Below are 12572 nucleotides of genomic sequence, written 5' to 3' on the forward strand. Positions count from 1 at the left end.
CAAACTTGAATGGTCATGTTTATTTTCCGTCCGTGCATTACATTGTATTCGATTATTCGTTCAGTCTACGGATAGTGACTGTGCGCGAGAAAAAAAAATCTTTGTGTCGGCAGACGTGCTCGAACATTTTCTATTTCCAAAATGAAGAGTATTTCTCATTCTTCTTTAGAGGTTTTCTATGAGGTACATACATGATTATCTCTGGTGAGTATTTATACATATATATATATATATATATATATATATATATATATATATATATGTACATTATACAGTTGTATAAAACGTGCACCCCGACTTACGTTTTTTTCGACATACGCCGTCAATGCCGGAACGACCCATAGCGTAACTTCGGGGTATTACTGTATTGGAATCATTCTGGAATTGTACATCGCTTGTTACACACAACTCTACTGACAATAATGAAATAATTTTATGTTCGAAGCTATTTTACCAGTGAAAAGGGTTTCAAAAAATGATTATATATAATATTGTAACACTTTATTCATGTTACTATGGATATATAAAACAATTGTTGACATCGACGTTGAGGATTATTTTTATACCCTCTGGGATATTAAATGCAAGGAAATAGTATCTGAGATTCGAGGTAACTATGAAGCTGCGGGTTGTACGAAACAGTTCCTTCTCCCGGTTGATGGGAGTTTCTAACATCCTTTGCGAAGTAATGTAATTCGAACATAGTTCACCACTCCACGAAGATCTTCTCGCGGCATGTGACATTGCGTCCGTCCAACGGTTACGACGGATTATCCTGTAAAATATAAGCGTGTTCATTTGGTTGTTTCGCTTTTTCAATGCAGAATCCATAACATGATTAGTACTTGTCGATAAAAATATACTTTGGCAGAGAATTCATGCTCTCCCCTCCTTATCATATAAAGACACATACAAATACATGGGTCCTCTTCTGTTCTCTTATAACCATGTGTCCGCGCCATCTCACTATACCCAAAAATGTTAAAAGTGAATGGTCGAATCTGATGAAATGGAATAGTGTGATTAAAAATTTTGATCATCTTGAATAATCCGAAAAGTTGAGATAATTCTTTTGAAATTAAGATATTCATTTTTTACGAATCACTCTAAATTTCACCGTGTTCAATATTTTACTACCGATAGCAGATATCTAACGTACTCGTATGGTCGTTCGGAATGAATATGAATGGGAAATTCCTCGTCAAACCCGACGGATTATTTGTAATCGGAAAGATTTTTTACAGAATCTATAAAATGGTAGAAGCCTCGCCAAAAAATGGTACCATTAAACAATTCGTTCGTTAATAACAATTACAATGTTCAATGTTTCCGGATAAACCAAAGTTTTCTACGAAAGCTTATCCTCCCTGCTCGCGAATGTGCTGTGAATCATTTTTCTACGTCAAATAGAACCGGAGATGAGATATTGATTCTTTAAGTTTACTGCGCGCCCATTTTGCAACAAAATTGAATGACTCGGCGCTTTCGGAAAAAAAAATCGTAGAAATAGGTTTTGACTTTTTATGCTCACATATCACTTCGAAAAAGCTTTCATTGTTTTGGAAAATACGCGGTCATTTTTTGTCAGAATGATATTTCTGATTCAAGAACCTAAATTTCGTTCCAACTGACTTTTTATGGTTTATATGATGAAATAATAACAGTCGTAATATTTATTTTCCGCAAGATTTGAAATTTCTCGCATATTTGCATCGTACTTAGGGTATATGTCAACACGTGTAAATTTCTCCTATTATCGGAAAAGAAAATTACCGTACGATTATAATAATTGAACTCTCCGAGCATTCGAATCTAGGCTCCGATAAAATTGTGGTATTCGCAACGAAGCATTCAGCAATTCTTATGTTCTGCACACTCCTAACGAAAAATCAAAATGATTATATATGAAGAGAACAGAGAAAAGAAAATTTGAAACACGTATACAATTTGGTTACTCAATATTTTGAAAAATGTGTAACAGAACGACGATCGAAACAAATGTCAAAAAAACGACGATCTTTCGAACGCCACTCTTTCGAAGTAAACGTAAACAAGACGATTTGTTTTCTACATTTTTTTTCTATACTATGAAAATGCTGGAAGTCCCCCCCCACTCCTCAACGGTGTACATTTTCGTAGAAATACAATGAGCATCATGGGTACAGTGAGAACAATCTGGGGCGAGTGTTTCCATACTTATGAACGGTAGTGTATATTCATTTGAAGAAAAAAACGGCAATTTCTCAAATAATGAATTGCAAAATCTGAAAAAATTCACGCAGAGCACCTTTTAGTAGTACTTTGATTTAACCAATTATGGGTCGAAAAAAAAGTGGCCGAGTTGACGGAGAATCCTTCCTTTTCGGGTTAAATTCCGAAAATATCGATTTTTGGAAAAAGAGGTGAGAACCGAAGTTGTTCAGAATTTGATTATCAACAAGTTTGTTGCTATTCATTTATGCCATTAAGTTGAAAATAAACGAGATAATGGAAATATTTCGAATTCGTCGCTTTTTTCAGGTTTAATTCCAAAAATCTTGATCCTGGAAGAAAAACTGTAGGAACTAAACTTGTAGAGAATCAAAATTAATACAACTTTTGTTCTGACGGTTTTTCTGTAAAATCAAAACCAGCCGAGTTATTCAAGAAAAACCATTTTAACCTAAAAAAACCATTTTTCGAATATACGCATAAGCATGATTTGGTCGCCATTTTGAATTTACACCCCCAGTGACCCCCCCGAGACAGCTGTGAAAAAAAAATTTTCGTACAAATTATTTACAACTTAACCGGGGAATTTCGATATCAATTCTGACGATGACCCAAGAAATTAAAAGGTTGATCGAAACAGAAATCCGAAAAAATTAAATTTCCATTTCTTTGAATGAAAAAAGGCGTTTTCCCGAAAAATTTCTGAGGAACTTTCGACTCCAATTTTGACAAGGATTCGCCCTGTCAAGTATTTGCTGTGAATTACGAATCACCCTGCATAGCAAGTGCAGATTTGGCAGGATTCTTGTAAATGATATGTATAATTGCATAACAGAAATTTGCAGTATAAAACACTTACCATTGCAACGAACGATTCGTTCGTCGGTGCGTCAAATTTAACCTTTTTTCGGTTCAGCCGTGCGACGTAACTCATCCATTGTTGCACTCACAAGATTATTGTTGTTTGTAACAAATATCTGTATACACACTGGCCGCGTGAAAATTTGCACGTGATTAGAACTTGTGACACGGCAAATTACCAAAACACTCGCGTTTGCTTCGTTCGCCGCGAAAAGTGAATGTGGACGGTACGCGAGGAAACGCAGAAGTGACGGCCGCGCGGATAGTGGGGACAGTGGGGTGTGAGGGATAGTACTCGGAATCCGAAGAAGTTGATTCCTTCGAGAGTTCCAAATTTCTGTGAAATCTTATAGGATTGTGCCGGATTTGATGTACAACAGTAACATATACCCTGACTTTTCGTAGGTCGTATACGATGCAGAAACCAACCCAAAACTCGCTAGCGTATCCGTAGCGTATACCATCTACGAGAAGTCACGGTATGTAGTTTTATAACGATTTCCACCTAATGAGTAACTTTCAGGTAGTTCGTCTAATGTAAAAAAAAATTTTGCTAGCATCATTCAGAACTAGGCGTAATTGACAAATGAAACGAAGCAAATAAAGTATGAAATCCTTATTTGTTGAGAATTAAAAACAGAAAAAATTGGCAAGCAAATTCTTCATCAGAATTTTAACAAGGATCGGCCCTGTAAAATATTTGCCACGAATCTTGAACCGTTGTATGCAGTAATTGTATGTATGTACAATGACATAGATTTTTTGCGGGATGTATTTCTAGTATTGTTAAACACATCCGGTTCAGAAACAATTTCGCGTATGTATTAGGGTAATCTTTAAAACAGGCTTGGACGATTATCAACCGGCCCCCCCCCCCCCTCCATATTTGCTATAAATAAATAAATAATGGTCTGTTCAAGAGCACAATTTTTCATCTCAACCCTAAACCCTCACGCCTATACTTGCGTGTTTCCTGCAATTTCGGTATTTATTTTACTGCCGCATCTAATCTTTCGGTCAATAATCTGTAAGTATGACAATTTTACGGACATTGATGCTACTATTAGATGAGGATATCCGGAGCGTATATGGGGCATTCTATGTCAATTATTCGCCATTTATATCTGCCTTTTCGACGAACAGAAATTAAAGGATAGGTATTTTCGTTTTTGTTAATGATTTTCTATCAAATCGATGAAAAAAGGTAGATTTAAGTGGTGCGTACTCGATGTAGAATGCTCCAAAACCCTTCATTAAAATAAAAAAGAATAATTTTCTTTGCGGAACTACGACTCAAAACGAGAAAAGAAACAGTATGTTATTTTAATATCGGGTTTTGGAAAAGCCATGAGCATTTAAAAAAAAATTGTGCGATATTTTGATAAATTTATGGTGTTTGGATGGGTTGAGACAAACATCTAAAATATTTCAGAAAGACTGCTTTTGGCAGGTACAAGAAAGTGTAAAATTTTCAATAGAATAAAAATTGGTCGAGGTCACGGGTTGGTCGGTTTCGCATGGACTGCCCCGTTCACGTATAGTCGGGCTACGTGCGATTACGAATAGTTACCGCGATTGTGAACTGATGTTACCATTTCCCAACGATGCCTTATAATATGCACGAATTTCAAAATCTAACGGTTATTCTTAGTGAGTTGTACATTTTTTCGTATCCACCTAAAAGCCTATGCTCTCGTCGGCACTGCAGATTGTTGCTTTAGCAGAAACATAGGACGTGTGCGTATTACCATGTCATTTTACCATCTGGTACCGCTGTTACGTGCCAGCCGGTATCCACGGCGGCGCCCTCTCTGCGCTCTACCTGACCAGCGTGCAGTTACCATAAGAGAGCCCTACGTGCTCTTACCGATAGTCGTAGATTAATACCAACGCACTTAGTTACCATCACAACGTCCAAATTCTTATATCAACAGTCCTCACACGCTAGATTAACCGTTATTTCATCAGTCAAATTCATAACATACATGTTATATATATATTTTTTCCCATTCAACCGTAATAACCCAAAATAATAAACCTGCAACAGTTCAAGATAACCAAAAAGACAAACACCGGAAACGAGGGAAGATAAATCACGGATAGCTCACAGAGAAAGAAACCCCTATTCCCAGAATTCAGGATAGCGCCCTTATTTTAACAAAAACAAGACCAGTCAGCGCTTCGCAGCTTGCTTCTCTTAACCAACCACCTCGCGCCAATCCACCACCGAGATCCCACGCACGAACCAGAAACCTTACCCCCAATTTTTTCATCATCCTCAACCAATCATCCGAGACCCGCGAGAAACCGCGACTCCTTTTGAACTCCTCCTATTTTCCCTCTAAGTCAACCTTCCCAAAAACAGAATAAGTAGAAGAACTTCAGACATCATAGAGAACAGATCAGACCTCTACCGAAATCCTAGAATAAAATCATTATAAGTCATTCAGAACCTTCGAGACTTGTTAACAGTTTGTCACTGCGATAGTGATTAACACCAATCTGTACCACGATTGTAAACCTACCATCGAGAACTAGAAGGAGACCGTTAATAAATGTGTAATTAACCCAAGTGTTGTCATAAATAATTATTTCAATCACGCATAGTGATGGTTGGCACGAGCCCTACCTAACAAACTCTCAGAATTGTAGGCGAGTTGAACGAGAAGATCTGAGGAGCTGATCAGCGGATTCCCGAGATTTACATACACCAACTACGTAAGTCAGGAGAACAATTTAAATCACGCGGCGAATCAGAGTCGACTCGAAACGTTCCTCTCGGAACGTAACACCGCTTCGGTCGACTACAGCGCTTCTGGAGGTTCAACGTTGAACTAAATTACAGACTTCTCGTGCATCAGAACGGGCGCCTGTCACCTGAAAATCGCCCGCACAAATCGTGCCATATTTACAGAAAACTGACTGGTGCTATAGGTTTTCCCGGATTACGTGTGTGTTTTTGTACGTCGGTATCTCCCTGGCAAAAGTGAAAGAAATTCTGATATCGTACAAACGGTGAATATTCAACAAGTCGCTAGCCCGATCGGCCATGTTTGACGAGACGTGATTTTATTGAGTTCATCATTATTTTTATTAGACGTTATCAATGATCTGCGATAGTAGTGACTGAGATACAGACGTACAATTTTATTCAAGCTATCTTTTAAAAATTTTCCCAGTCAGATTCGTACCCCCGTTTTATCAGGATTTGTGCGGGCGATTTCCCCGCTTCTGACGTCACGAAATATATATAGGACATGCCAGGTCAGCGGCACCTTAAATTGCGCCGTGTGGTTTATATTTGATGTGCGCCGCGATGAGCATATGACGCCTTATTTCCGGGCCTTGAGTTAGTTAAAGGTGGCGGAACGTCGTCGCTACTTCCTGGGGTCCTTTGTATTTGCAATTCGGCTTTTTGGGGCACCGCGTTATTTGCTCGACCTTATTGCACGTCCTGTTCCCGTCGCTTTGCATGGCACTCGACGTGTGCGCTTCGATGTAGACTGTGTGGTCTCACCTTTCCGCACGGAGTGTTTCCGCAAGTCGTTCGCGATTTCCGCCTGTACACTTTGGAACTCTTTACCAATAGACCTCAGGAGGAGCGCCTCCTTGCAAGGTTTTAAGACGGCCTTTCGTGCGTTATTGCTTGCAGATGGTAATGCTTAGTCCCCAATGTATGCTTGTAGAATCAGCATAATTTATAATTTATTATTTATTAATGTAAAACTTTTTGTATGTACAACTTTATTTTTTTCGAGAGTAAGCGCGCCTTGCGCGCTCTCTCGTAAAACTTTATACCTATATGTTAAAATTCATTTTCTTCACTTTTAACTACTCACTATTTACTGTTCATTGTTTACTTTAATTTTAAGCTTCCACGATCGCCTGTAACCTATTATAATATTTTATGTATTGATTTTTGCACGGTGCTCTTAGGGGACCTCAGTCCCAGAGCACGAAATAAACATCTCTCTCTCTCTCTCTCTCTCTCCCGCCCTCTCTTCCTCCCTCCCTCCCTCCCTCCCGCCCACTCTCTCACTCTCTCTCTGTTTAATTTTAAATATGCTCTGTCATGTCCTTTGTGTGAATATTGATATATGTATATTTCGTACTAATAATCGACGCGCAGTACTCTACATTTATATGACATTTATATTTTTGGAGTAAATATGGATTATAAGGAACTACCATGGAGTTGTCAACCTTAACGAAATTTCTACCTTTTGATTATACACATGACCTTCGTCTCGATTATCTGTCCGTCGATATGTAGAGAATCCATTTTTTTCAAACTGTGCAAAATCACACATTTTTTTAGGGAATTTCTTTAAACAAGCATTTGTTTTTACGTTATAACATAGAGAATATTCTGTATGAGAACCATGTAATATATGTTTTATAGTTAGTTCCTGTAACTCGCGATCATTGAAACATATCTTGGCACTGATGTATTTATTGATGGCTTCTGGAGTTATCAATTTATTTGTATAATCTAATACTAATAGCATATGTGCATGCGGTAGGTCACGTTTTCGAAGTTCTATTGTATAAACATATGCTAGAACATTGCCAAAAATTTCCTCACTAATAACATCAGCTGAAGGAGCTTAGAACTTTATGTAAAATAATCTTACGGTAACTTTTGGAATATATATTATACGTTATACGTTGTACTTGGAGGGAATTTTTTCAATATTCCAGTCAACTTTGGCCATTTGGAATTACACATTACAGTGATAAATGCGAATTAATAGACTCAAAAATTCATGATTCGCTTGGAACAAAGACGCCATAAAATTTTCAGATATAATTAAAATAAACGATGCATGTTTTTATGCACATATCCAAACCGTATAATTACCTACTATAATTAATGGATATCCGCAAATTAGCAGATATCATATATTTTTCCATCAGATTCTCCTAATTCAGACTGGATGGGCCAAGAAAAAATCAAATCTTAATCGTGGAAAGCTAAATGAAATACTTTTGAACAATAATTCAAAATCATCACGATTAGGCGTCCTTGATCACATTGGCCACGCGAAAATCAAACAACTTCATGATTTCGAAAATATCGGAGAGGAATCTGACTGGTTAAGTGAGATATGATATGAACTAACTCGATCTCTATATGGATCTAGAATTGATGATAAATTTACAATTGCTAAAATATATATTTCGAATAATATTTAGAAATCCAAGGATTCCTTCGAGATGAATTTTGCATTCTGAACAAAACACAGATCATAATTGTTTAGGAACAGCAACAGACGGAAAATTCAGAGGTGAAGTCTTATTCACAAATGTAAGTGATCAAATTCCATTCCAACAAGGGCAAAAAATCGAAGTATTCGGTGAAATCCAAGAATACGGCAATATTTGCTATGGAATCTCAGATTACATTATGATAAAACATCTGCATTATATTTCATTTGATGTTATAGAAGATACACGAATAAAATTCGAGTTCCGGATATTAAACAGATCAAAATTATAGCAGAAGAAACAATGTCATTAGGAAAATTACTCTTGTTAGAAAAATTTTCATAAGAAAAGAAATTTCAAAGTTAAAGTTATCCTGAATATTAATAGTTATTCATTTGCATATTCGTAATGCTAATAATATTCAATAAAACTCCAACTTTCAAATTGATTTCCTTTAAAGTATAATAGTATACCAGTATACCACCGAAAAATTTTAACGAATCCCAGATCTACTAAGTTACATTTTATAATATACTTTTATAGGTACGTTGTCATGGTGTTTATTCATTAAATAAAAATATCTCAAAAATATATTTCTTTTACAAGGCATACAGACAGTATTAATAGTAATAAGCGTCGGTATTGTAACAATTATCATAATTCACATATTTTTTACCATGTACGTTTTCACGGTTGAAAATGGAAACCCAGAATTTCGTATAACAGGCATAGGAGGCGGAGATCGTCCGTTTGATCTAAAGTCCTTCAGCACCTGTTTTGGAATAGGAGGCAATCCGTCCCCAGTAATATACGAGTTTCCATACAAGCTCACTGGGTCACAAATTTTGTATCCCATTTTTTTGTAGAAGTATTCTTGCCCCTTTGTTGATAGAAAAACATTAACGATACCTCGCTTTGCTACATATTCCTCTGCTCCTTGCATTAGCATAGTTCCAAACCCACGTGCTCTGTATCTTTGGTCAATTATAACTGAAATCACATATTTATATAAATAATTTATGGTTTTTTGGCATACGTCAAAACGTTTGGAATTCATCACACATCGATTTTTTTCTAATTATCCATGATTGGAAAGTATTAATTTAATTCGGAAAATTGAGAAATGTGAATTATTCCACTATAAATAACTGTTGACGCCTCCATGAACATGTAGGTATCTCAATGAAGGGTGAAACGAAAAAAAGCTGGGAAATTAATACATATGCATTTTTTTTTAATCACAGAACAATTGTTTTCTTTCTTATCTCCGGTGTTGATAAAACGAGATGAATCTTTTATAATTAATCCATCATCTAATTGTATAATTTTGATTACAAGATATATTCACCAGATTCTATAAAACAACTGTCCGAAATATTAGGTACTAAGGATATTTTACAATGTCCTATGACATATGTATCATCCAAAAGAAGAAGACACGTAGGAAATTTATCACATGAAGAATTCAAGCTTCTCAACCTGTAAAAAAAAAATATCTAAATAATTTCAAAAATGGAAATGATATTAAGTAGATTTACGACTAAAACTTCTACTTTACTTAATCAAACCTTGCTGAATTTTTTCAACAAACAGTTTTTCAAAAGAACATACTTTGGATAACTCGAAATTTTGTTTCTTTCAGCTAAATTCTTTTAGGAATGCACTTGCCATTCGTTTTTTGGAGGCAAGCCATTATTAAAATTCGGAACATAACTATCATGCTTACCTACTGACATAAGAATACCACATAATTGTCCAAAGCTGTTAAGGCCGGGTTACACAGCGCATGGTTCAGCAAACTTTCTTCATGACTCGGCATGCAGTGCATCATATGAATGGACGAGCACGCTAAGGCTCGGCACAGCATGATAAGACGCGACTTTACCTGTTAACTGTAAGTAAATTTAACACAAGTCAAACGACAAGCGCCGCATGTTGAGGCTTCGCTCGTGAATGTGTTCACACATGTTGCTGCACGAGTAGCAATACGTTCTCAGCATTTAGACATTTTTGACTGCAAGGGATTTTTGGACAAGATGCGGACAAGCCTACAAAAGTCGCGCCTGCTCATCAATCTAAACAGTGTGAGAACAGTCGAGATTTAGATTCTCACAATAGAACAAGCCTCAATGAGGCGAGCCAAGCTCGTCAAACTATGCGCCATGTATACCGGCCTTCATTTAACACATCTCTTATACTTTTCTAGCCTGTATGCTTGCAAGCAGTGGAGGAGAAACATGAATAGTGAATATAAAAACTCTTCTGTTGATTCATCTGTGTCGTAAGATCAAAAAATAATGCTCTTGCCCTAAATTCTGCCACACAAGCCCCTATCAATGTTTTACACCTCAACAAAAGATGTGGACTTATAATAATATAAAGATCTTTGATGGGAAGTTTCTAGAAGCTGATCGGCTTGGAGCTTTAAGCACTTTATCCATGTAGTGCGAATCTTATACTTCCAAGCGTTTAGATAAAATTAGTCATTTTGAAACTGTTTATAACATGATAGATCAGAGTTTACTCATAATCCAAAAATACCAAAATCAAAATAATGTTTTCTTGTCTTGTAATATCTCTATTATTCCAATCGTGCTATAGAAATTTAATAGAAACTTCATCTTAACTTACCGTGCAACTTCGCTTCTCGGCCATTCAGAATTTACTAATTTACAGCACTGAGGTGTGAGCTCTATTCTCTCATGCAGCGGTACCACTGTGTAGGATGTGTCTTTCATAATGTTCCTGTAATAATATTGAGTGTTTAACACATGTGTTGCAATCAGTTAGTTTACTATTTCTATTTTAATTAATTGACTACAGAAATATTATGATCAATCGTATATCCAATTAAATACATTTTACTCAAAATGAAGTGACAACTCGGGTTCAAAAAATGGAGGTCAAAATTTTTAGAATTTGATTTTGAAGTTTCAGAAAAATACTAAATGTGATTGCTGAGCATTTTCATAAATGTAATTAAATTAAAAGATTCTATAATTAGAATCAGCTACAAAACCGTACAAATTACCTTGACCAGATGTTCGTTTTTTAGGAATCAAATAAAATGTAATAACAGTATGTAAGTTATGAATATTATGAGTATTGTGACGCACTACGCAGCCCTTTGTAAACAGAGAATGAATCTTCTGACAGGCATTATAATTTGTTATTATCATTTTACCCTACTTTCGCAACATTGCAGCTGACAGATAAGTTCAAAGCATTATCTCTCAAATAATGTTGACACTTTCGTTCGAGGCTTCTTGCCATGAAGACTAGAGTAAAGGAGTAGACAAAGCGTGCTTCAGAAATGTACACGAAATCCCGGCTTAGACGGCGGCGCTGCGATCAAAAAGATCGTAATCATATATATACATATACATATATTTAGATCAGACACACTGTTACTCATGGAGACTAGAGTACAGGAGTCCAGTCTCTGCGAAATCATGAGAAATAGTTCCGTATAGTTGGCAGATAAATATAACAATTATTATTTTTTATTGTTGCTATATTTATCTGCTAACTATACGGAACTATGAGAAATAAAGGTTCCGCTACAGCAGCGCTGTCGTCACTCTGGACCGATAGCTATATGTATATTAACACATTAACGACCGGTAGCCTATTAATAGGCTTTTCGTCGCCAACGCTTACCGACCGGACGTGCGTATACTGTTGAAACGCTAGCGGTCGGTAAAGTGTTAAATATAATAGTCTCCATGATGCCGCACATATTTACGTTTATTATAATTATTATAATTTTGGTCACTATATCACTGTATTACCAGAGATGAGTAGGGAGATCTCCAACGCTCGGCTGTTCGTGATGTTACGTTCTGAAAGGAACGTTTCGAGTCGATTCTGATTCGCTGCGTGATTTAATTATTCTCCTGACTTACGTAGTTGGTATATGTGAATCTCGGGAATCCGCTGATCAGCTCCTCAGATCTTCTCGTTCAAATCGCCTACAATTCTGAGAGTTTGTTAGGTAAGGCTCGTGCCAACTATCACTACGCGTGATTGAAATAATTATTTATAACAACACTTGGGTTAACTACACATTTATTAACAATCTCCTTCTAGTTCTCAATGGTAGGTTTACAATTGTGGTACAAACTGATGTTGATCACTGTCGCAGTCACAAACTGTTGACAAGTCTCGGAGGTTCTGAATTACTTATAATGTGATTTGATTCTAGGATTTCGGTAAGGTTCTGATCTGTTATCTATGATGTCTGAAGTTCTTCTCTGTACTATTCTGTTCTGTGAAAGGGTTGAATTGGAGGG

The 12572-nt window shown here is 36.5% G+C and overlaps 1 protein-coding gene and 1 long non-coding RNA gene across 7 annotated transcripts; both read right to left on the reverse strand.

Moving 5' to 3' along the window:
- Positions 1-582: 582 nt before the first annotated feature.
- Positions 583-3347, reverse strand: LOC124293862. Its single transcript, XR_006903733.1, has 3 exons — positions 3071-3347; positions 914-966; positions 583-775 (listed from the first exon to the last, which is right to left on the reverse strand). It is a non-coding gene; the product is annotated as an uncharacterized LOC124293862 (long non-coding RNA).
- Positions 3348-8824: 5477 nt separating this feature from the next.
- Positions 8825-11612, reverse strand: LOC107218208 (N-alpha-acetyltransferase 80). 6 transcript variants are annotated; one of them, XM_046737241.1, is made up of 4 exons: positions 11470-11612; positions 10912-11025; positions 9629-9759; positions 8825-9270 (listed from the first exon to the last, which is right to left on the reverse strand). In XM_046737241.1, the coding sequence occupies exons 1-4, from the start codon at positions 11478-11480 to the stop codon at positions 8942-8944; spliced, it is 585 nt and encodes a 194-aa protein (XP_046593197.1). In that variant the 5' UTR covers positions 11481-11612; the 3' UTR covers positions 8825-8941. The 6 variants fall into 6 exon arrangements, 3 of the variants coding, with proteins under 3 accessions (XP_046593197.1, XP_046593196.1, XP_015511494.1); XM_046737240.1 differs by having other exon boundaries at positions 11465-11586; XM_015656008.2 differs by having other exon boundaries at positions 11312-11568.
- Between the last annotated feature and the right edge of the window lie 960 nt (positions 11613-12572).

Source organism: Neodiprion lecontei, chromosome 4 (genome assembly GCF_021901455.1).
Source record: "Neodiprion lecontei isolate iyNeoLeco1 chromosome 4, iyNeoLeco1.1, whole genome shotgun sequence".
Taxonomy (NCBI): domain Eukaryota; kingdom Metazoa; phylum Arthropoda; class Insecta; order Hymenoptera; family Diprionidae; genus Neodiprion; species Neodiprion lecontei.